Source organism: Poromitra crassiceps (genome assembly GCF_964638095.1).
Source record: "Poromitra crassiceps genome assembly, chromosome: 12".
Classification (NCBI taxonomy): domain Eukaryota; kingdom Metazoa; phylum Chordata; class Actinopteri; order Beryciformes; family Melamphaidae; genus Poromitra; species Poromitra crassiceps.
The window spans coordinates 24,374,057-24,399,411 of NC_139632.1; the positions used below are offsets into that span (position 1 = coordinate 24,374,057).

Sequence of the window (25,355 nt, forward strand, 5' to 3'; positions counted from 1 at the left end):
TCAGATTTCAAAGCGCTGGTTCTTGGTTTGCATCGCCCTCCTCTCTTTGAGGTACATGTTGACGTAGGAGGTTATAAGGTCGTCCATCTTGTAGCCCTTTCATGTGGAGAGAGACACAGGATGGAATAAAGAAAGGAAATTAACATGAGGCTAGTTTGTTACTTATCAGTTTAACCCCCATGTGTCTCTTGACACATTTAGCTAACAAACAGAAATGCTACATTTCTTACCAGTGAGGTTTCACACAGGAATTTGTTCCCCTTGACCAAATTGCCAACAGTCATGTGAAAGTAGGTGCTTCCACTGCACCAGTTAGCGATGCGGTTGAACGGGTGAGTTGCCAGAACATCCTTGATAAGAGAAAAGGGTTGTTTACTTTTTCTGCAATCTGTATTGTTGTTCGAGTACAGAACAGGCTGTTGAATTGACCATAGTTATTGTTATTGATTATTGTTGGTTTTAACTTTTTAACCTTGGTTTTAGGGTGGATAATTGTGACTCCTTGCTTGCTGATGGCAATTCGCACAATATCTGGGAAATTTGGAGCCGTTTCTGACGTTTGCTGAAAAAAGATTACAAAACATTATTTTCTTGTTTGGTGTAAGTGTGCATGCTGTTATTTTGGCTTGGACAGAGAGGTAGGATGTGAGGGAATGAGATAGAGAGAGAGAGAGAGAGAGAGAGAGAGAGAGAGCAAGAGAGCTAAACAGACTAAACTGGACTATCGATAATCGAGATAAATCTGCGCTGCACTCATCCCAGTCCATACCTTCACTTCAAAGAATGCACAGCCAAACGTCGGCCACCGGCACACCGCATTCAAGAACGCCTCCTTGGCTTCTTCAACAGTCATACCAGCTTGTTTGTTATAAGTGGCAAGAATATTCTGGAAATAAATATAGAAAAAAGAAACGTTACAACACATCCTTTTTGTGATATAAAACTCTTGTTTCATGAATGAACTTCTACGCCCCCTAGCCTCAAGACAATGTGCTCATTGAACTGAGACAGGAATCATAGGAAGGGCATGTTGGTGATGTTGTTCATGTTCATGTTGTTCAGCTAGCTTGGTAACGGGCTGAGCCACCCCCCAACTGACTTGATTCTACCCCCATCATATGTCACTTTAAAGGACTGCACTTTAAATTTTGTGATTGTTTTGTGACTATTGATGTGATCGCCATGCTGCATACTTGCACTAAGACAAATTCTTCGTTTGTAATCTGATCACTTACTGAGGCTATTTAAGTGAATCTTGAATCTTGAATGTATGCAAATTGGTTCCCGCCCCTGTATGTAAAATAGTGTCAAGCGTATTACAGGCAGGCAGTGAAGAGAAGGGTCCTCGTACCTTCTTCCACTCATTCTCTGACATGGCCTTCAGCTGGTCGTTGGGCACCAGCTCCTTCAGCATTTTGGGAATCATGACAGACTGGCTCTTGTCATTGTTGACTTTCACTCTGAAGAGCAGAGCCCCGATGTTGACCATCTCCTCCTTGGTGCAAACATGGTATCCTCTCAGGTACTTCGGCAGCTCCTGGAAGCCAGAGAGATAGCATATAGATACAGTATATAGATAGCATATCCTTCTGCGTCTGTGTTATGTTTGTCCCCTGTTTGTCTCTCTGTTGTCTCACTAACGCCGCCCCTTAGTGTATAGTGTTAAGTGACTTTGAGTTCTAGAAAAGCGCTATATAAATGCCATGTATTATTATTATTATTATTATTATTATTATTATTATTATTATTATTATTATTTCTTGGCAAAATAATTTGGTGATGTCCAATTTTAGATCATCATGTCCCCCAACAGGAGGTAAAATAGGTGAAGGTATGGTTGTAATTTATACACTTTGCCTGTGAGTAGGCTCAAATGAAAGATAAGGCGCTTTCCAAAGAGGTCATAGATCTCTCCAGTCATAATCAATGCACCTTCATTGAGGGTTTATTGTGGTCATAAAAGTCAACACCATCAGTTCAGTCATCTGGTGTTGTTGGTAGTTATTACTAATAATTTATAAATGGGCATAAAGCCTTGTGATACACAACAGTATTACTGTGAAGATACTGTCATAATAGGTGCTTGAATGACGTGATACTTGGCTGAGCCGCAAACGTACCTGAGGGTAATGGAAGATAAGATCTGCCTCTGGGTCTCTACCAGGAATCACATTGAACCACAACTTCCTCATGAAGAACACAAGGTAGGACATGTTTATTGGCCCGCCTGCGGTACAGACGCACACACGCGCACATACACATGTACACACACACGCGCACACACACACACACACACACACACACACACACACACACACACACACACACACACACACACACACACACACACACACACACACACACACACACACACACACACACACGCACACAGGGGGTTGTTGAAGGCAAATACAAAGAACCATCAAGAGCCACAATGGCATTCCAATTAGATGATCGTTTTTTACCGTCTTTGACACTCTTGGCTTTCTTGGACCAGTCAGTGATTTGTCTCAGACTATCAAAGAAGTAGTCTGGGTCATTCACACTGAGAACCTGAAATTAACACAGTGACAGTATTCTTTACTATCAAAATGGCATAGGGACAATGCATGAAAGAGTATATTATAAAGATGTCAATGATTCAGAAGTGTCAAATGAACCTTGTCAGGTGTTTTGACAACGATGCTGAAGCCATCTGCAGAAACCAGACCGAGCTTGTTTGTAATGCTCTGGATGAGGTCCTTGATCCTGGTGCTGGTCGTCACCTCAAATACCTGGATGGGGCGGTGCGGTCAGTGTCTCTTCCAACATGGGACACTCAGTAGAAATGCAACAGATATAAAGTAAAACTTCAACAGCACAGTGCTGGGGCATTAAGGGAGGTGTATTTGACCAGGTGGTGCACTTAGTCGAGTTAAGAGTTGAGCAGGTGGTGTACTTAGTTGAGTTAAGAGAGTTGACATCTGCTGTCAGATACGTGAAAGGGAGCTCTCTTAGACCATTGTCATACCTCCTCTGTGTCATTGGGAAAGTGAATCTTGTGGAAGATCTGGGTGCTGTTCTGCTGGATGGCTTCCACCTCCACCTGGTGTGGTGGCAGCTTCCTGGGCTCCATCCTACACCAGGACAGCAGAAGCTTAGTCAAATATATTTTTGACAACATATTTCTGAATCTTCACTTCAACTCTGAGGCCCAGATTCACTACAGGTGAAAAATACAGTGCTCTCTAACCAACTTGGCCAAGTCAGAATGCCATGCAATTTACTAACCATGAATAGTGAGTGGACATTTTCAGTACTGGGCAGTGGGCAAGAAATAATACCTCTTAGCATCTGTCATGATTGTGCATTATGAATATTATATGGAAATCAGATCATTTTGTACACATATTTATGTTGTATGTAAGGGCATGCAAATCAAGATCGTGTCCAATTAACCAACACCTCACAACACCAACTGCCCCAAATTATTGTAGCGCATATTATAAGGTCCTTGGAAAGCTGGTGTAAGCCTTTTGCTGCAAGGGTGTGAGAGAGTGCCGTTCTTGGTGGATTAGGCTTACAGCTGAAACATGCAATTTGTGCTTAGTGAAGAAGGAGGCTATTTGCTTGTGCGGTGCTATTATTGAGGGCTTGTTTGCGCCACAACTTGATTTGCAGAAATATAGTGAATAAGACAAAAACTGCGCAAAAATGTACAGATTGCAATTTGAGCGAATCTGGACCTAGGAGTCTCATACATCTCTTAAATGAGTTTCAGTAGGATAATTACCACACTTATCAGACAGCACTTACCCACTGAGAGCTTTGAAACAGCCATGACAGCCACCACACTGGTAGTGCTGTGGTCTGGCTACTAGCCAGGGGAGGAATGCCTGAACCGTTGCTGCCACATGCTTTACTATATTATGCAACATTTGCTGCTCTGTCCTGTCACTGTTGGCACGAACTCTCTAACTGAGGGTCAGTTTTTCAACGTGCACTCTTCACCTCACACACCCTTCTTAATGGAACATAGGCCTATGTGTTGTTGATATACAATCCAGTAGGGATGTCACAATATATCGTCCCACGATATATCGCGATATCAAAACGTGACAATATGTATCGTTGAGATGAAATCTCATATCGCGAGAAAAAGAAGCTGAACATGGTGGCATTGATCTGCATCTGATTGCATGCTCGCTCTCCTTTTCATTGCTTTGTTTGAACAGACGAGGGACGTTACAGACATGGAGGATGAAAATGGTGAAATTACTCAAATTAGCGTGGAGGATGCCCCATCAACTTACAAATCGATCGCAAAAAAATATTGTTAAAATATCGTATCGTATCGTTATCGTAAACCCAATATCGTGTATCGTATCGTTTCGCAAACTGAGTGTATCGTGACACCCCTACAATCCAGGCATGCTAGGCTACCTGAGTGAGCCCTGCAGCCGCTGCAGGCAGTCGGAGGCCAGGGCCTCTCTGCGGCGGGACTCCAGGAAGCGCTGGGTGTGCTTGAGAAGAGTCTGGCTGGGAGCAAACAGGCCACAGCACAGCCACAGAAGCTGCCAGCCCTGCTCCAGACTGAACCTGGTGGTGCAGAAGACATGGGATGGACAAGGCTACAGACAGAGTTCCTACACATTTTCCATTTCAAAATTCCATAGTTTTCCAGACTCCTCTGTAGATTTTCAGACCACATTTGACCTCTGAGTACACAAGGGTGTCACTTTGTTTTGAAAAGTGGTCTGGGCATGTCCCCATTGTAAATGGCACCTATGGACACACCACAATTTGGACGTTTAGGGTTTGAGCCTCAGTGAAAACTTGGGACTTTGAAGAACTTCCCAAGTGAAGACTGAAAAGCTCTGACAGAATTGATATGATCTTGTGAGACTCAGTGGCTCACAGTGTTTGACAGCTGCATGACAGTTTTGAGGTTGAGGGTTCGAGCCTCAAGTCAGTCAGAGTTTTGAAAGTGGACACCCAGACAAAAGACTGAAAAGCTCTGAGGGAAATGCGGAATGAGGAAAACACATCCAGATTCTGTATGGGACCTGTGTATCTATTTCTCAGTTTGGGCTTTGGCATCTGATTTGAAAGCCTAAAGAGTGAGACAGGTGGGATTTGAACCAGTGAACAACCGCATGCCAAGCAGCTGTTTATCTGACTGAACTAGCAGGGACTTTGCCTAGTCTCTTTTTTTTCTGATTGGCCTTCCTCCAACCAACAAGTCCATCCCTTTGGCTTTAAATCCCTATGCTGTAACATAAAAGGTAACATTTTGATTGTAACACACTGTCGTCAGCATACCGGTTGTTGTTGCTGGTCATCTGCTTCATGATCTGGCAATAGATTTCATCTCTGAGCGCCTCGTTCTGCGTGGCTGGGCCGAAGATCTGGTCCGTGAGCTCAAGAGGACTCTGCATCTGCTTGGTGGGGTAATCTCCCATATACTTCAGGATAGGTACACAACAACAGTCAAGGAAGAAGAATCATCCTGGCTTCACAAGCTTTGAAAAATAAAACCCTGGTAAGAATTACTGTACACTAGTATACTGTAGAGGATATCAGTGAAGGCCAGGCAGGCTCTGTGACTGAGCTCCGGGTTTCCCGCCAGCCTCTTGAGCAGCGGCTGTCTGAGGGGCTCTCTGGAGTTGGTCCACAGCTTCTCAGGAGCCACGTTCTTGGAAATCACCTGATGGTTCACATCCTTACTGGGCTGCCTGGGATCAGGAAACAAGACGGGGAACAACTTTGCTCTCCCAAAAATAACATAGCTTGACATGACAACGAGATGTCCTGCAGTACGTACCTGAAATACTCCAGGGAGAACTCCTTCAAAGTGACAGGGGCCACTCTCTCCACTGTGCCCGTTCCTCTCTTTGTCGCCTGTATGATATTCTTCCTCTGGTTAGGAGACAGCTGGAGGAGGCTCTGAATAAAGACACATGCACCATCATTAATCAGATCTGGCACACAATAACCAATTTGAGAAAGCTGCGTCACTGACATCTCCCTACCATGACCTCATTGGTGGGTTTACTGAGGGTGGGCAGGACTAAGATGGCCTCGGTGGGGACGGCTCCGGTTTTCCCTGTGCGCTCGTTGTTGCCCTTCACCCAGCCACGTTCCGGAGACAATTCATTGTCTTTGATAATGATGATGAGCTCTCCTTTCTTGAAGCTGAGGAGCGTGGGATCATCTACAGACAAAGACGAGACAACTCATGAGTCTGCCAGTACAGCAAAAATGATCATATCAATTCAGCTGTGAGAAGTGTGAAGATGTGAGAGCGCAAAAAGTCCCAGAGGTCAAATAAAACAAACGCATGCTCTGACCTTGCTGGTGACTTCCTTCAGGGGCCACAGCGTACTGACCTTGCCTGTTGACTTCCTTCAGGGCCACAGCATACTGCGAGCGCTCCGTCAGTCCACTGAGGAACATGTGCAGCAGCTCGGCCATGTGGTCAGCCATGGCCCCGCTCAGGGTGAAGTCTCCTTTCAGGGTGAGGAGGCACACCGCCTGGCCAGAAGCCTTACCCTCCCTGAGGAAGAATCACAGGAGAATCAATAACACACCATTCAAGCATATCTAGTATCAACACATTCCAGTAAGCTGTACATGTCCCCATTGAAAAATAAGCTGCGTCCTATTCCTGTAATAATAATGTATGTCTCTGTACCTTATGGTGTTGACTCCGGTGACTTCAGGGAAGGAGAGCTCCAGCAGCCGCCTCTCTTTCTCATCCAGGAAGGCGATACCAGTCCAGTTAATGGCCACGATAAACTTGCTCTTGGGCAGAGGAGGGCCTGAAAACATTCATGGAGTAAACAAGCCCAATAAAGCATGACTCATGGGAAATATATATTCCTGTTAGGAGATAAGTGCTCATCACACTTCCTGCTGTGTATGTCCCATAAGCCAGGCTGGAGGCGGAGCTTTAATCACAGCAGGAATGTTTAGTGAAGGCCCTATCATCAACTCACAGGTAAGAGGCTCTGGCTTCATACCACAGACCAGGCATGTCCAAAGTCCGGCCCATGGACCAATTTTAAACGGCCCTCGGCTTATCTCTCAAAATACAATGTGGCCCTCCACACACAGTATTGGTTAATCAAGCAAGTTCGCTTTGACTTTTTCCGTTCACCTAACGATAACAGCACTATCATGCAGTTTGTAGACAAGCACCAAGTAGGAACAATGCAGGCGGAACTAATGTTTTCAGACGATAAACGGCAAACGGTCACCTAGCAACAGACGTTTCCCGCTGGGTGGCAGACATGACCACAGCAAAGAAGCGTCAAGTTGACAGCGAGGGTCAGCGCTTTCAGGAGCGGTGGAAAGTTGAATCATTTTTCATTGAAAGCTGAAAAAGCGACGGTTGTCTCATTTGCCAAGAGAACCTTCGCTGTTATGAAAGAGTTCAATGTGGCCGGAATTCAAAAGAGTTTGGACCCCCTGCCATAAAGTAAATAAATGATGTCTGTGAAAACTTTTGGTCATGGAGGGGAAAGGTATGAACGGTCCTGATGTGACTATAGGGGGCCTCAATGTCCGGAGCATGCAAACCCTATGGCACCTCTCTGCTGACAATGATGTACTAACTAGGCTCCAGGAAATGATTTAAAACATCAGAGCAGAGCAGTGCTGTGGGTGGGAAAGATAACAGCGCTGCACTGGAAAGGTCAAGTGCCACAGTGTGTAGGGGAATGTAAACAATGTGAAATAAGAGTATCTAAAAGTAATGCTGTTGACTAGCCATGGTGGTGTGAATATGTGGTAAGAAATCAACACCTTGTAGATTGATAGATAGACCTTGTATTATAATATAATATAATATTGACAAAAATAGGATAAACAAAATGATTAAAGAGGCTGGCTCAGTAATTGGCCTTCCCCCTGATTCCTTGGAGAGCACTATAGCCAAGAGAACAAGGAGAAAACTGAACTCTATTCTTTCTTTTGAAGGCCATCCTTTGTCTAATGTATTTGATGCCCTGCGTAGTTCGTTTAGTGATCGGCTTCTGATGCCTCTGTGCTCTACTGAGCGATTTAGAAGGTCCTTTGTTCCTGCTGCTGTAAAATTCTTTAATTAACAGAATCAGAATCAGAATCAGAATCAGAATCAGAATCAGAATGTTACTGTTTCCTGTTTGTGTATCTGTACTCGCTCTGGTGGCAAACCCTGTTTCCCCTCGGGGATTAAGAATGAACACCATACCATACCATAATATATCCTATAATAAGAAAGAGAAGTGTCTGTGTGTGCGTGCGTGTGTGCGTGCATGTGTGTGAGTGAGCGAACAGAATTTTCTCCGGCCACGGCTATGCCGTTTTACGTGCGATTGGGCTGAAACTTTCAGGGGGTGTAAAGAGCACCCGTGCAGGTGACCTGACAGAGCCGGATCTTTTAATTAGGTGATTGCCCTAATTATGATGTGATGTCATCAGTGATGATGTCATCAGTGATGTCATCAGTGATGATGTCATCAGTGATGTCATCCTTCCTGGCTGAGGCCGTGGCCACACTGATCCATCAGAAAATAGACAGAATTATAAAACGGATAGATGTATGTCTGTTGCATGTACAAGTAACCTACTTGTACAGCAAGTGGCGGTGGTAAGCACCTTGAAGGTGTCATCACCCACCTATAAACCAACAGAAGAAATCTGGCGTTAGCTGTTGGCTCTTGGCTCTGTGCGCTACGTTACTTATGTGGCAATAAAACACCACTGAATGACCAGATTGAAGTAATGGTCGGCCAGTTCAGGTCATGCTGTTTCCATGAAGCCCACCAGCTTTGATATCTGTTGGCTAGTTGTTGATATTTATAACGGTAAAATAACATTACGTTATATCGATGCAGGCGAATTCCGCTCAGCCATTTGAGCTCTGAGAGCGCCTCCTCGACTCTGATTGGCTGAACTGATGGCGACTATCCGTCCATCCGTCCATATATATATATGTCCATTCAGAAAAAGTTCAGCCCTCTTGAACTTTCTGTCCATCAAAACATATGCAAATTTGCTGTATACGTACGCTTCATCAGTGCTCCACGGACAGACGGACAGCTGTCTTGAAAATGAATGGAAGTGAACAGAGAAATGAACGCAGACGGACAAACACCACGGATCAGTGTGGCCACTGCCTGAGGCTATAAGTTCAGTGATGATGTAATCAGTGATGTCATCCTCCCTGGGTGAGGCCATGCGTATGCAACGCGCAGTGGGCGAGCTGCAGGAATCGAGCGCGCGAGATTGCTAGTATAATATAATACTGAAATCCAGAGAAAGAGAAAATGTTGTTCCTGGGCTGGCCCACTTACTCTCTCGTAATCAACTACTTTGCTAGACTGTTAAACCCAGTGGTATAGTCGTGTATCTATAAATAGCCCTATATATGTCTGACATAGATTTAAAAAACAAATGGCTAATCACTGAGCAGTGCCTGGTTGAAAACAACTGGGCCTCCCTCACCGCTGGTCTTTACTCTGCTGAGAAAGCCCTTAGTGCAGAAATGCTTGTTCTGTGTATGTTTCATGTTCTGCTGTGATTAAACAATTAAGATGTAAATTAAAATCTACAATTTAGTTACTTATCTGTTTACCCCTTACTGAACAAGCATACTCTCTTTAAATATTTAGAATCAAGAATAGAGACAATCCATGGTGGTACTCCTCCCCTAATGAATTTATTTACAACCTAAAAACTATTATTATTATTATTATTATGAATGCGGCTCAATTCTGCAAGACTCATTTTCCTTTCCATTCTACCCCCAAAAAGTAATCTACTGCAGAATTACAGATATTTATGGTTCAATCCAATCATGACTTCCACTTTATAATGACATTATAGTCCAATTCAGGAAGCACAGGTTTTATTGCAGCTTAAGTAGATAAAGGACTTCCTGGACTATTATAGATCATTAATGCTATCAATCATAATTTTATCTTGTTATTTGTGTGAAAGAATTCAAGCTTAAAGGATGGGTTTTCCGTGGGGAATATGAATATATATTAAATCTCACGCCCCTAAGGTTTTCGAATCCGTTGAAATTTTTGAAATTGGATATTCACTGCCAGAGATATCAAGCATCTCTCACATATTTTTTGGGCCAGCCGACGCGTTTCGCGTCATCTGGCCTAAGTCCGCCTTGCGGAAGTCGTGCACCTATGAACTACAACTGTTGTTGGCCATGGTCCCGCCTCTAGAGGTCCTCCACGCCCCTTCAGAGGCCTTGACCAAAACAAAAACGCAGCCATCTTGTCAACCGCCTAGCCTGCTGTAGCTAATATTAGCTTCCCATAGTTCCTTGCAAAGAGACCATTATCTCGGGAACGGAAGCACTAATCGACACGGGACTGGCGGCATTGGAAAGCTCGTCAAATTTTACATCTAGTAGTAGGTGGGTTGAAGTAACGAAATCAACGCTGAGCAATGTACCCGTTTTTACACATTTTTACAGAAAATAGTTACAACATCAGATGCGCGTAACTCCTACGAAAATGCCTTAAAATGCATGAAAATTTTTTTATGAAGACATCTCCCGACATATATACTACCGTTTACATTTGGTGCAATTTGGAGGCAATTGATTTTCGATTTATTTTCGATTTATTTCTTCTTCTCTCCATGTCTTCTCTCCATGTCTTCTTCTTCTTTGAGTTTTATGGCGGTTGGCAAACATATATGTGCATTACCGCCACCTACTGGAGTTTGATATCAGCCAAACGCCTGAGGGGTGGGCATGGAAACGAAGGCCACGCGAGCCCAGTGCATTGTGGGAAATGTAGTATTTCGAGTCCCCGCACCCCCCCCCCCACCACCCCCCCCCCCCCCCCCCACACACAGAGTGGATTTCTGGTGATATCTCAGGCTGTAAACAACCAATTTCAAAAATTTCAACGGATTCTAAAACCTTAGGGGCGTGAGATTTAATATATATTCATATTCCCCACGGAAAACCCGGCCTTTAAATGTGATCAGACTGCTTGCCCGGCCAGCTCTCCTGACCTGAATACTGACCCAAAAACACATTTCTTCACGACCACTGGTGTTATAGGCATTTTGTAATAGTTATATAGTTATTATATTTGATTTATGAATTGAAATTAATGCAATTATTGAATTTATCTCAAACAAAAATGACCTAAACATAGAAGCTGGAAACATGTACTGTGACTAGATGCTTACCTGACAGCTTGACAACCTCAAAGAACCTGGAGAAGAACATGGGCCACTTCTGACGGGCGTAGTCCACGACCTCTGCCTTCACGTCACTCGCCTTCTGCCTTGAACTGATATACGGGCCCTTGTATGGGATAAAGGAAAAACACACACAAAAAACGATTCAACCCGCCCTAGGCCTTGTTAGAGCATTTTTATATCCCCAAGAGATATTAAGAGATATTTATTTAATTGTTCTCTATGCTGCAGCTGCTGATACGGGATGTGACTGACCTGAGCATGTGCAGTGTCGACCATCTGCAGCCATTTGGCCTCTGACTTGGCCTCCAGCAGAGAGCTGTTGATGCAGTCTTGAACAGCTTCCTTCACATCTTCTGGACTGCTGTCTGAGCCATGCTGGATGTACAAATGTTTGGCAACAAGCTGAACAAGATCATCCTCCTGTGTGAAGGGAAAAGGGGAAAAATACACCACAGTGGATGGCATGCTTTCACAGCATTATATAATATAATATTGTTTTAAAAATAGTGTAAAATAGTGTAAAATAAGTGTAAAATAGTGTAAAATAGTGTAATAGTAATAGTGTCAGCCAAATGAACTCTGAACATAACCCTACCTTTTGGCTTTGGTACTCTCCAAACTTCAGACCGTGGACAATCTGTTTGTAGATGAGGTCTGTGCTGACGCTGTCCTCCTTGCTGTCGTGCCAGGGAGTGAAGATCTCCTTGCGGAAGCAGAGGCGCCAGGGAGCGTGCTGCTCCTGTCCACCTTTCCGCTTCACCTCCTGCTCACACTGGGAGATGGCATCCATCACGTGCTCCCGGCCGCTGCCCAGAGCCCACACCTTCAGGAGAGGCAAAGTCAAAACAAAAACAAAAAAACATTTAACTTTTTCATTGTCTGTCTAAAGTGATGTTCCTAGTTCCTACTGTACCTTGCTAGCCCTTATAGGCCAGAACTACGGCCCAGTGTATAAGGGTTAAAAAGGTGTCTACCCTGCCCCAAGTGCAAAAACAAAAAGAAAAAAAATGCCCCAAGTGCAGAGAATGGGGTCCAAGGCGTCAGGAGAAAGCTACAGAGAGTCAGTGTGAGAAATGTGATCTAGTCATCATCATGTCTGGCTGATGGTGCAGTTGCGTACCTTTTCATACAAGGCCACATACAGAGAAAAGCCAAAGGTGTCCTTGACTTTGACTTTGTTGGAGAGGACATGACAGATTTCTTTGGAGGTAGATGCTGAGTCAACAGACAGGCTGATAGTTCGGCCATCCATCACCGTCACAGACACAGTCATGGGCTTCTTTGTCTTGGTTGCCTGTCAAAACACACAAAGAAATTGCCATGTGGTTAAATGGTGACAGGAGCCACTCTATGGTGATAAGCATTAATGTCACATATTCTGGTGCAGCGTGTGTCCATCTCAGCACCTGTAGCTCCAACCAGCTGGGAGGCTCCCCGCGCACTCCGTTTGTTACAGTGCGCCGCAGCCTTTCAGCACAGTAGGGGGCGTAACCCCCAGGGGCAGAACGGATGAAACTTTGGAGGTACTGCCAAGACAAAAGATAAACAAGTGATGAGAGAAAAATCCTGAAAGAATGCGGCATACTGTTTATGAATGAGTGAATGCAGCTGCTGCGCTGACCTTTATGAAGCGCTCAGTCGGAGGGAAAATGCCCAGACAGAGGGAGAGGAGGATCCAGCCCCGGAAGAAGCTGCTTCGGTTATTGTTATCCTGAAGCTGCTTGCAGATCTGGCAGTAAATCTCATCTCTGGGGAGAGAACAGACCCATTAGAATATCACGTATTTGTGGGACAAGCACAAATACCTTGAAGCCCATGGCGCAGTGTGGTGTGGCCATTCAGCCTTATGGCACCTTAGACTATGTTTTGGGGTTACCTCAACAACACAGCAAAAAAAATTCAACATGGGAAATGGTCCTACCCCTAACCTTCCTATCCCTAGTTACAGCCCCTAATCTCAGTCTAGCCCCACCCCCTTCCTTGAACCCCCCACCCCTCTCGCCACCCACATCCCCCTACCCACACCCCCTACCGAGGCCTCGAACCCCAACTCTATACGACCTACCTATCTATAGCTACGGCCTCTCTTCCTTAGCCCCGCCTCCTCCACTAAACGTCCATGAGTGAGTGATTGTGAGTGTCCTGCATGACTCTGTGTCTTCTGCCCCCCCAGCCTGCCCTGCTGCCAGTGCTGTGTGTGTGTGTGTGTGTGTGGGGGGGGGGGGGGGGGGGATTAGGGGGGTCAAAAACAGAAATGAAGATGTATGACATGCAGAAGCACGCCTCTGTCACCTGAGGTCACGTCTGACAATGGCGTATCCCACAATGATGTGGAGTTTTTCAAGAGACGTCATTGGCCGCTCCAGTGTGGGTCCCTCTCCAATCATGACCTCATTCTCCTCACTCACAGTCTGCATGGTGAAAGGCTTGGGTGCCTCAGTCTGATCCTCTGACTGTAAGAAATACCAGCAAACTGCCATCAATACATTGATATGAGGTTTGGACTGGAAGTCTGACAGCTGAGCATACTATAAAAGTAAGGTGGATTCAGAAAGTTTGAGAAATGTTGTTGGCACCTCCTCCGGAATGACAGAGGGCTTCCTGATGATCCGAGAGGGGGATTCTGAGATTTCATTTTCCGGAATCGTGGATGCCTTTCTATTCCTGGTCATTAAGTCAGTAAAGATGGATGGCTTCCGGGTTCGAGGGTTGGCCTCTGGTGCGGTGTAGCCCTTACGGTTTGGACCCATCTCACTGGGCACAGCAGAAGCCTTCCTGTTTCTTGTCAGTAAGTCTGTGAAAATGGACGTCTTTCTGTTTGGCGGTGCCTCCTCAGGGGCTGTGGACTCTTTTCTGTCTTTCTTGTTCCTCAGCACCCTCTACAAAAGACATGTAGCAATGGATCAGATTACTCTTTAAGTTCACGATAAAATTATGTGTTTCTTCAGTACAATGACTGTGAAAGTCCATATACAGTGTGTGTGTGTGTGTGTGTGTGTGTGTGTGTGTGTGTGTGTGTGTGTGTGTGTGTGTGTTTAATATATACTAAAATATGTAAACTAATTCATTCTACAATACAATGCAATACTGTATGAGCCATTCATTGAGTTTTATGAGAATATTCACCTGATCCAGGCCGACCATGTGGCTGAGACGTCTGTCCTTTCTGGAAACCAGGTCCTGTGGAAGGAAGCGGTCTTGCTTGGAGCTTCCCTGGGCCTGGACCTGCTTCTTAGGCTCCGGCAGATCTCCCATGAACCTCAGAATGATCCACCACACTGTCAGTGAAGCCTAGTGAAAACACAATGGTAAATTTCACGATATATCCAAATATCGGAGGGAGTAATGAATGAAGGTGGTGTATGAGGAGATGTACCTGGACATCTCCTTCATCCTCATGGTAGAGGAGAGGCTGTCTAAGCCTCTGGCGGATGTAGGTGGGGCTGGCAGCACCCTGGAAGTACATGGAGGCGAATTTGGAGAAGGTGTACTCATCCAGATCATCGTAATCCTCCTGGGGAAGGTCCTCCTCCATGGGGATTTCATCTAGGTCCACCTCCTCAGGAACTGTCCCCCTGAAATGCTGAAAATAAATACAGATGTTATGCTGTGATCTTGGTGTGGAATATACAAAATCTAACAGCCACCAGGGAGTTAGATTTGTTAGTCCTCCAAGCTTCATGCAATATTACTCATTCTCCAGTATAGGTTACAACATGCACATCGGTCTTTCAGTTCCCTAACCTCGAATCCCACGGGTGCTTGGCCTTCCTGCCCTCCGGCCACGGGGGGGAGGAAGTCAAAGATATTGTCCACCATTTGCTGGTCTGTGATGGTTTCTGCTTCGGCATTGGCCTCCATCTCTCTTTTCTGCCTCAGCATTTCCTGCAAGCGTCTCTGTTTCTCCAAAATGGCCAACTCTTCTTCTCGTTTCTCTTTGGCAGAGAGGTACAGCTGGAGGAAACAACACAACACCAAGATCAGGAACACAGCAATGCACCTGTGTTAACCTTGTAAAATGCCACATTTGTTTTGCCCTTATTTAATTAACCATGCGACCTGACTGTCAAATGGTTAATTATTCACTGCAATGGCTCGGGGGAATGAGAGCTAAATGCATATACACTTACCGTAAAATACCAATTATTAGCCCGGGCGTTAATTGACAAAATATGTAGCCAGACCCCGCGTCAATATGGGACCTGCGGCAGTTTGGGACCTGCTTTAATTATTTTTGTACAAAAATATTGCTCAGAAAAGATTGTAAATAGTATGAAATTGTTCATTTAAACCATTTATTTTAATGAGTTGGCTACAGCCCTCCACACGATTGCTTGTCTATGGGGAGAGCCGCGCCTCCCTCTCAGCGCAGCAGAGCACATTGCATGCCAGTTCTGGCCTGTACATGAAATCAAATAAAATTTGAGCTGAACTGTGACCTACCGGTATTTACCACTAAACTTTCTCCGCTGAAGGTGAGAGAACATGATCATCATGTGAGCAGATTATTTGTTGCATGCGCTGCCTCCTCCGCTGGCTGCATGCGCTGCCCCCTCCGCTGCAGTGTGCGGTGAAATACCAATTAGAAGCCGACTTCTATGCCCGCTGGCAGGGAAACATACCTCAAAGGCACATTTCTCAAAATAATTATTACACCAGAGATGTCGGTTTTAGTGTATAAAAATCTTCAGGAAATGCCTACACAATTTTCAGAATCATCAGATGTTGACGGAAAACGAATTTTGATCAGCAAGTTTTTCGTGCATGTGTTTTTTTTCCTCGTTGTTCCCGTTTCCTCGTTGTTCGTCTTCTTCATCCGATTTTCCTTCTTCGTTGTGTTTGGGAGATGCATTCAACAGGATGTCACAAAGGTAAAAAGAAAACATTGAAAAAACTAACCGGGCGTCAAATTGGGACCTGCTTTTATGTACAAAATATGTATCCAGACCCCGCTTATATATGGGACCCGCGGCAATTTGGAAGTCGGCTTCTAATTGGTATTTTACGGTAACCACAGTTGTGTGCTGTTGGCCACTGAGTAGGGGTGTCACAATATATCGTCCCACGAAATTTCGCGATAGTAAAACGTCACGATATGTATCGTTGAGATGAAATCTCATATCGTGAAATTTTTTTTTTTTTTTTTTTTTTTTTTTTTTTTTTTTTTTTTTTCCAAAAATAGACAAAGAAACGTCTTTGTTTGTTGAAGTTCAATGTGTGGAAAGTAGTTCAGTTGAACAAGTCTCTGAAGAGACACATGAGAAGTTAAACAGGAGAGAAACCATTCAATTGAGTTTCTGGCAAAACTGTTTACTTGACAGGAAAAACTGAAGATGCATAAAAAATAGACTAAGAAAAGTCTTGTTGTTTGAGTTTGAAGAAAAACTGAAGATGCATAATGAGAATTTATACTGCTGAGAAACCTTTTAGTTCAAAGTAAATCTAAGTGACGGTGTAACTCATTCTATTTCAAGATAAGCCTTATCTCCAATCTCATGTTTTTTCTAGTTGTTATTGTAATAACAATTTCCCACAACAGCATGTTTTGTATTTGTGCATTTCAAATAAAATACTACTTTTCCAGTCATATATTGTCATTATTCAAGTTTAAAAAAATATTGTTAAAATCGTATCGTATCGTATCGTTATCGTGAACCCAGTATCGTGATACGTATCGTATCGTGAACTGAGTGTATCGTGACACCCCTACCACTGAGTAGCAGCACTGGGCTAGTTTGTGTCTTCTTCATGGACACTTTGACAGTAGTCGTTTGTGAGGGGTGACTGCTTCTCACTCACTCTAACCAGAGAGACTCAAACCAATGATGCTCCAGTCACCAGCTCACTTACCCACCATTATTATAGGTTATTTCTACACTGATCTGTTAGTTGCACTTACATCTCTCTTCATCTTTTTAAGAGTCTTTCTTGCCAGCACGCCCCTGGTGTACGCTTGCAGGAGGATCACAGCGTCTCTTTGACGCTTCCATTCTTTCCTGGCGAGGAATCCCCTGGTCTGGGCCTGCAGCACGATCACCGCCTTCCGCTCCTTCTGATACTGGTGGTGCAGCTGGCGAGAGCGGACCCTCGCCTGCAGCCGAGCAAAGCCCAGCTTGACCTAGAATCAGAATTCAGAATTTTCCATTTGTGGTGCGTATATTCTCACACTGGTATGCAGTCAAATGGACAATGGTGACCCACCACTCTGTACAGCTTTCTGCCTTTGTGTCCTCTCCAGTGTTTCTGAATAACGAGTGCAGCTGCCTTTTTCCTCAGGAATTCTCTCCTATAGGAGACATGACACGTACAGACTTCAGGTCACATGTCACATGACATATACAGACTTCAGGTCACACGAAGAAAAACAACAGCTTATTATGAATGCAGTTTCTTGTCCCATACCTGTGTTTGTAGCCTCTCAGGACCTTCTGGACCAAAAGCGCTTTCTTATTCAGCTCTTTCATGCGCTCCAGTTCGAGCATGGTGTCATGGAAGTCCTAAGAGTAAACAGAAATATAAAATACAAAACATGTTTTTTTTCTCCAAATTTGGATGGACAAATATGATTAGCAACAAATCACTGTGTACATATAAATGGAAGGCAGCACCTTGAGAAATATTTTTGTCTTGCCAGTCTTCCAGTCACCTTCTCCAGCAAGCAGCTTCTCACAGATGCTTTCACAGCATTTCTCTTTGGATTCCTGTGAGGGGCGGAAAATATTCATGACAAACACAGCCAAGAAAAGACAGTGAGGATCCTAAACTCAAACGTAATTTGATAACCTCCAACTCACCCTTTTGGGATCACAGAGGGAGGTTTTCAGCAAGACACGGTAACGTTGTAGAAACTCATCAAAGGTGTAGCGTATAGGATATCCAGCCCTCCGGATCTTGATCGTCTCCATCATGCCAGAGTAGCGGAGCTGACGCATGCACAGCTCTCTGTCAAAAAGCTGAGACACATAAACACATATTCTGTCTGTTTTACGTACACCAAAATACTGTACATCCAGTTTTTGTATCGATTTCAAACAGTTTGATTTTGGTCGATACTATCTCTTTCCTCACCATGGGCTTCTTGAAGTCATTGGGTTTGATGCAGCGTATGAAGTAAGGCTGGCACGCGCTCAGTGTCTTCATCAGGGCGTCCAGGGACTGACGGAACTGGCCAGTCAGAGTTGGCACACGCTTCTTGCCATCAGCCGCTTGCTATTAGACAATGTCAAATTCACTAAGTTATGATCGAGTAACTGACTGTATTTGTTTTATTCAAAAGATGGCAAGTGAATACGCAGTCACAGCTCCATGTGTCACAAGGCTGCACTGACCCGGAGGGAGTTCTTGGGGGTGGTGATGGTCATCCTGGCATTGGCGTTGTTCTTGATCGTAGGGGAGGAGAGCTCATTGTGGAACGTCAGCTTGAGGAGCTTGTTGGTGGAGGTCTCCACCAGCTGGATCAAATCTGAGCTGAGAGCATCACGGTTTTTCTCGAGGAAACCTCAAAACAAGAGAGAGATGAAGGTGTAGAAAAACAATGGACATTGCAAAAAAAAAAAACATTGACAAAGAACATTCATTGCTCTCTACAGCCTATGCGTAATAGGCTGTAGAGAGCAATGAATGTTCTTTGTCAATGTTTTTTTTTTTACCTTTTGAATCATAGTAGACCACTCCAGCAAAATGTCGGATTCCAAACTGTGTCTCATAGTTGTTTTTGGGGGGAATATAGATGTTTCCTTTCCCATGCACCTGATTCATCTTCTGCATCATGGTGGTGTCTGTGCCCTGCAGATGAACAATACAAGAGAATTAAAACCTTGTTTGCTTTAACAATACGGTTTTAGAATGGTGCAGGGAGGATAGTGACCTTGGGGAAAAGGCTCTCCTCATCAATCAGGGCCAGCATGTTGAGGGGCTTGCTGGCCAACACATCCAGTGTCCGCTGGTTGTCGTTGTAGTCAATGTGTGTCCAGTCAATGTTTTCGCGGGCGTACTCCTCCTGCTCCAGCTTGAAAACATGCCTAACAAAGAACTGCTGCAACTGCTCATTGGCAAAGTTGATGCACAGCTGCTCAAAGCTGCAACAGTGCAAAACACGCACGCACGCACGCACGCACACACGCACACACACGCACACACGCACACACGCACACACACACACACACACACACACACACACACACACACACACACACACACACACACACACACACACACACACACACACACACACAGAGGAAAGAAAGATAAATGGATTTCAGTAAAATTACAAATGTGTCCAACAGCAGCAATAGAGCTGTAATGTTGTGTGAACTACTGAACTGTGAACGTTGAATCCAACCTGTTTTTGTTGAAGTTCTCAAAGCCAAAGATGTCGAGCAGGCCTATGGATTGGCGAACCTCTTTGGAATCCTCAGGCAGGGGCTTGAAAACCGCAGTGTTGATTTTGTCCACCACCCAGAGGAAAAGCCTTCCATAAATGGCCTGGACAAAGATCACACAGGGAACATTATACTCTTATACTACTCATTTAATTAAACAAAACCATGAAAGCAATCGAAATAAATGACACAATATGAAAATAGAGAGATAGGGCAAGTGAGAGGACTCATAATAAATCACACACACACTCAAAAATAAACACACAAAAATCTGCAATTTATATTTATAATTTGTTCCCTGGATGCAAATTCTTCAAATATTGGCAAAGCTTAGAGGTTATTAGTGTACTATATGTTGATGAACATATGCACAGAAGAGGATTAAGGCCACATGAGAAATTCATTTGAGATCTGAGATTAATTAGATTAGATTAGGTGTTCAGATTCTCTCGGTGTCCTCACGGGCAGCTTGCAATATATGATTGTTTTGTCTGTTTTTTTTTATATTATTTTTACTTAATTATATGTTATATAACTTATGTGCATTTATTACTGAGATCGGTGACAGTTAGTTATTATCCTATAATTAATAAAAATGACCCAAGGCAAGAGGCCTGGAGTATCTAATTACTTTGGAAGATCAGATGTGATTTATGTTACTTTGACAAAGGCGTCCCTGCCGTCCATGGCCTGGGCCGAGGTGAGAGGTTTGGTCACACTCTCTCTGGCCGTCAGGAAGGAGCGCTGAGTCAGACTCTTCTCCAGCATTTTGGGATCCACCTGGGGCAAAGGGACAAACACAGTCAGGACCTCTTATCTCAACTCTCCTTTAATAATCGCTGTTATGAAAAAGACATACCTCCAAAAGTTTGCTGGCTGTGCTGAAGTGGGGTGATTTGAGGATGTCACAAGCCTCCAGGTTATTTACTATGGAGGCTGAAATTATGCAAGAAAATGTATAGTTAAAGGGCGACTTGCCGATTTTCAACCAGCTTTGTATCATTACAAAATCAGTAGTATATGCAAATGAACAATGTTTAACTTCCCTCCTTCTTGCCTGGACCAAGAGCTCCCTGTTCATTCACAGTACTGCACAGTACAGTGACGCCATGGCAAAACTGCTCCAAATGACATCATTATGACATCATTTTGTGAATGAACAGGGACCTCTTGGTCTAGGCAAGATGTTCATTTGCATACCGTACTACCGATTTTGTAATGATACAAAGCTGGTTGAAAATCAGCAAAGTGTCCCTTTAAGAATTCAGCAGTTCCTATTTCATATTTGCATGAATATAAACATAAATGTATTACATAGTTTGTAATATAATGTATTCCATTGTATAGCACTAGCAATCTTGCAGGCTACACGCGCTTGATTCCTAGGCTCGCCCGCTGTGCGGGCTCGCAGCCCGCCCCCCCCTGCAGCTCGCCCCCTGCGTGTCGCATACGCAGCTCGCCCGCTATGCGGCCTCGCCTCCTTCTTCTTCTTCTTTTGTCGTGTTTTATGGCAATTGGCATCCTTTATGTTGCATTACCGCCTCCTTCTGGATCAACTGTTTCTCTACATTCTGTCCCTCTTCTCCACAACTAAACTTTCAGATCCCGCCTCTCCAGGCTTGGCTGGGCTCAGAATCTGTGGCCTCGCCTGCTCTAAGACATCACTGATGACATCATCACGATGACATCATCACTGATGACATCCTCACTGAACTTATGCCTTAGCCAGTGATGACATCATCACTGATGACACCACATCATTAGGTAATCAGGGTAATGACCTAATTAAAAAATCCAGCTCAGTCAGGTCACCCGCACGGGTGCTTTTTACACCCCCTGAAAGTTTCAGCCCTGATGACATCATCAGTGATGTCACTATGACATCATCGGTTGCCTCCTATGACATTGCCCACATCATTGATGTCATCACTGATTACATCATCAGTGATGTCACTATGACATCATCAGTTGCCTCCTATGACATCATTAGTGGGACAAACATTTAAACAAACAGGGAAACATTGCCCACATGCTCCCTTTTATAGAGATTCTCCTGACCTTCAAATTCCACATTGCCCAGGTGAAGGATGGCGGCGAGTTGTTTGGAGATTTCCCAGGAGTCGTTCTCTGTGAACATCAGGATCTTCAGCGCTGAGCGGAAGTGGGCGTATTCCTTGATGTCATCGCGTCCTTCACAGCTGGTGCAGTTTCCCTGACAATGACATCACTTGGTTAAAACTAAATATTAATACTTCTCTCATCTTGGTATCTGCAGAATCCACCGATCTGGGCAGCTTGTTATTCAGTTCCAAAGATTGTAGAAGGTGTTTGACTACCATGGTCAGGTAGTTGTACTGAGCAGCATTCCCTAGGGACAGGATCTTCTTCTGCTCAGCTTGCATGCCCATCAGCATGTAGTAAAAGATGTGGTAGTTTCTTTCCTCAGGTGCCTGCGTGAGAAAACACGTTACTTATCACGTGACTTGTACCGTGTTCCTAGAATCATTCAGCTCATCCATTTCCCCACCTGCCGACAAACGCGGGACTTCTCCAGCAGGTACTGCTCAATGCGGGCCCCTTCAATGGCCCCGCCCTTGGTGAAGTTGATGTCGATGTACTTCCCAAAGCGACTGGAGTTGTCATTGCGAATGGTTTTGGCATTACCAAAGGCTGAGAGAAGAGCAAACGTTTACATCAGGGACATTCTAGTGAAAAGCACTTCTTTATAAAGGGGGAAGGAATTCAGGTGATTATGAAGACTGTGTTCAAACTGCTCAGTAGTGTTGGTGAGGTGGCCGTACGGCCGTACCCTCCAAGATAGGGTTGGCTTCAAGAATCTGCTGCTCTAGCCAGGAGTGCTGTCCGCTCACAGCAGCCAGAAACTGCAGCATCAGCTTGGTACTCTCTGTTTTCCCTGCTCCTGACTCTCCGCTGATAGGGAAACAATGAAGCAAGCATGTGTAAAGCATCCAACATCCTATATATGCCACAAAAAAGTACATTTTATTATATATCTAACACAGTCTAAGAAACTATGCAGAATTATTTCTTAGCCTAAAGAAACAGTTTGTATTTGTTGTAGCCTATGTTCTTTTCCAGCATCTAAACATGCTTGTATTTGTTACTAGACAAGAGCAGGACCTGATGATGCAGCACTGGCTCTTTCGGTGGCGGCGCATGTTGAAAAAGCAGCTGTCTGCGATGGCAAAGACATGCGGGGGCAGTTCGCCCAGCCGCCGGTCGGTGTACAGGTGCACCTGCTCAGTGGTGTAGATGGGCAGCAGCTGGTAAGGGTTGACTGCCACCAGAATGGACCCTGTGTATGTCTGGACACAGAGAGGGGATGTTATCTGACTGTCACACAGCGGCACTGTCCACAAGTGCGTGCTTGTGCATATAAACAGAGGAGTCCATGAACAAGACGTTGCGGTTAGCACATCATCAAGCCAGCGAGCCCCGGTGACCCCCTGTTTAGCCAAGGCAGTAGCAGACTGGAGACGCATTCTGATTCATTGGTGAATTATAATAAGCACGTGTGTAGGAGATAAAATAGAGCACTGTGTCCTTTTGCCCTGAATATCATAGTGGAGTATTCAGTAAAGGCTCATCATGTGATCATGTCCCGATCACATGAAGACAGCATGCAGCTGTCATAAGTGCATATGTGTGACGTAGAGGTTTAGCCCTCACACTAGTGTTCATTGTTAGTCAATCATGTAAGAATAGACTTATATTGGCGTGTATTGTCGAACTGGTTTTGACTAGTTTGAAACGTGCATAATTACATTAGCCATATATTGATTTCTTAGAAAAGGATGAACAAAGCATCTATACATACTGGAGTGTATAAAGAAACAGACATTTCTACCGTTTGTCAGAGAATAATGCAGCAGCTCAGCTCACTTGAATGTGGGTGCTTAAGGTTTTTTCTCCAGACATGTCTGAATATATCTTGAATCTTCGCTCATTCATTTTCCCCACTACCCGGGGTAACGATTTCACACATGGGTTACAATCACGAAAAGCTCTGTTAAATGCCAAAGTTGATAATATGATTGGCAAATGCCCGACAGCAGCAATAAAGAGAACATCAGCCCCAGTAAATTTTGCCCCCAGCATCCAGCAGTAGTATTTTGATGTTTAAAAAATGGCCTGATTCATAATTGAAGACACACTGGTGTGCTTTGATGGCGTGGCAGGGAAACACTGGGACATTCTCTCGCAACAGAGGCTCATGTGTCTCTATGGAGACAAACGACACTGATAAACTACAGGGCAAAGTCTAAGACGGAGAGACAATTTGCAAAACGAAAGACACGGCCGACACAGCGTTTTTCACAGCAGGTTATGGGCATCATAAAACTAGGTGGTTCTGCAATTGGTAAATCAGAGTCAATGAAAATCCAGTGAACAGAAACCTACATAGATGACGCCTTCTTTGTGTCGCACCAGGAGGTTCCTGAGGAGCCCAGCCTCGTTCAGGTCACCCAGCCTTATCATGTCATCCACACCATTCACAGAGGTGGGGTGCATGGGTCGGATGGCATCCTTCTTCTTGTTGTTGATCTTGTGTTCCTGTATTGTGTTATGAAATAATTAACACCATGTAGGCCTAAACAATGGGTTTCTCCTGGAGATCAAAGTAATCTCTCATGGGTTATGTACCTTTCCTTCATCGTCAATCAGCTGAAGCTGTCCAGTGTCAGTCAGCTTCACCTCGGCCCCGATCGGCACTCCGATACCAGAGTCCACCCATACAAAATCACCCTGAGTGTGAAAACACAAGTGATGAAAATAACCACAACTGATACTGTTAGAACTTCACCGAGTGGCATGAGCAACATGGCATACCATCTTTTTTGTATGTTTCATAATGTATGATTCTTACCTTGCTCAAATGCAGCATAGCGGAAATCTGTATCCAGCCTGTAAGAATGCCAAAATTGTCGGCTTAATGTTATGTCAATACAATGGCTGCCATTTCAATCTCCTTCCAGTAACCACACATGACAAGCCTGGTAGCCTGGTAGGTCCATTCAATAGACTTCAGAAGGATTTAAGGGTGTAGTAGTGTGGACTCTGAAAAATACTTGATATTGATAGCAATTGATGTTCACTATCCCTAAATAAGACAATTAGCCTACATTGGGGTTTTGCCTTTGATGCAATTAAACCCAAACATCAGATTCAAAACTAGATTTTTCCTTTTTCCGATCCATAATTGAGTCCACATTAGCGCCACGGACCACCATTTGATAATAATTTGTTTCTCGAGCCCAAAACTAAGAATAGTTGTCTTGTCAGATATCATTTTGTCCCAAATTCCAGTGCTCCCTTTGAGGTGGGGATGCATTTGGTGCAAAACTCAGCACACAACCTAATCAATTTACCTCCTTGAAAACAACACATACTATAGATACAAAGTAATTACTAATCATTTGAAGACACTGTTTTGTGTGTATGATGTCAATTCTTACCTAGGAATATCCTTTGGTGGTCGCCCCAGTCCTTGTGCTGGTGTAAGTGCCAGCTGGATTACCTTCCTATGAACCAGGAAGCGAAGGGCTTTACCAGCATAGCCCCTTTATGGCCCTTTGACTTTGCTCCTGCAATGGCAGAGCCACCCACTGCAATTCTGACCAGAAGACGTGGGGCTGGGAGAGGAAGAGAACTGCCCCAATATACTATATCATCACACAGCTCAAGATACAGTACATGTCCAAAGGATCAGGTTCTTATTCAGTTGCAACAAATATCTTTCTAACAATAATT

The 25,355-nt window shown here is 44.3% G+C and overlaps 1 protein-coding gene across 1 annotated transcript; it reads right to left on the bottom strand.

The window, feature by feature from the left end:
* myo7ba (myosin VIIBa) lies at positions 1-24,489 on the bottom strand (the record flags this gene model as incomplete). Its single annotated transcript, XM_083647887.1, has 47 exons — positions 1-96; positions 231-350; positions 473-562; positions 770-886; positions 1,352-1,537; positions 2,121-2,227; positions 2,466-2,553; positions 2,661-2,774; positions 3,011-3,116; positions 4,423-4,578; positions 5,302-5,444; positions 5,540-5,714; positions 5,804-5,925; positions 6,012-6,193; positions 6,369-6,535; positions 6,674-6,800; positions 11,188-11,305; positions 11,455-11,622; positions 11,798-12,025; positions 12,323-12,496; positions 12,609-12,728; positions 12,824-12,950; positions 13,495-13,655; positions 13,779-14,081; positions 14,329-14,493; positions 14,579-14,769; positions 14,925-15,156; positions 17,102-17,320; positions 17,404-17,488; positions 17,605-17,699; positions 17,811-17,903; positions 17,997-18,155; positions 18,271-18,411; positions 18,531-18,700; positions 18,852-18,987; positions 19,070-19,280; positions 19,544-19,686; positions 20,244-20,363; positions 20,443-20,519; positions 21,642-21,795; positions 21,920-22,033; positions 22,111-22,253; positions 22,393-22,514; positions 22,725-22,909; positions 24,006-24,158; positions 24,249-24,350; positions 24,472-24,489. The coding sequence occupies 47 exons, from the start codon at positions 24,487-24,489 to the stop codon at positions 1-3; spliced, it is 6,723 nt and encodes a 2,240-aa protein (XP_083504013.1).
* Positions 24,490-25,355: the final 866 nt, after the last annotated feature.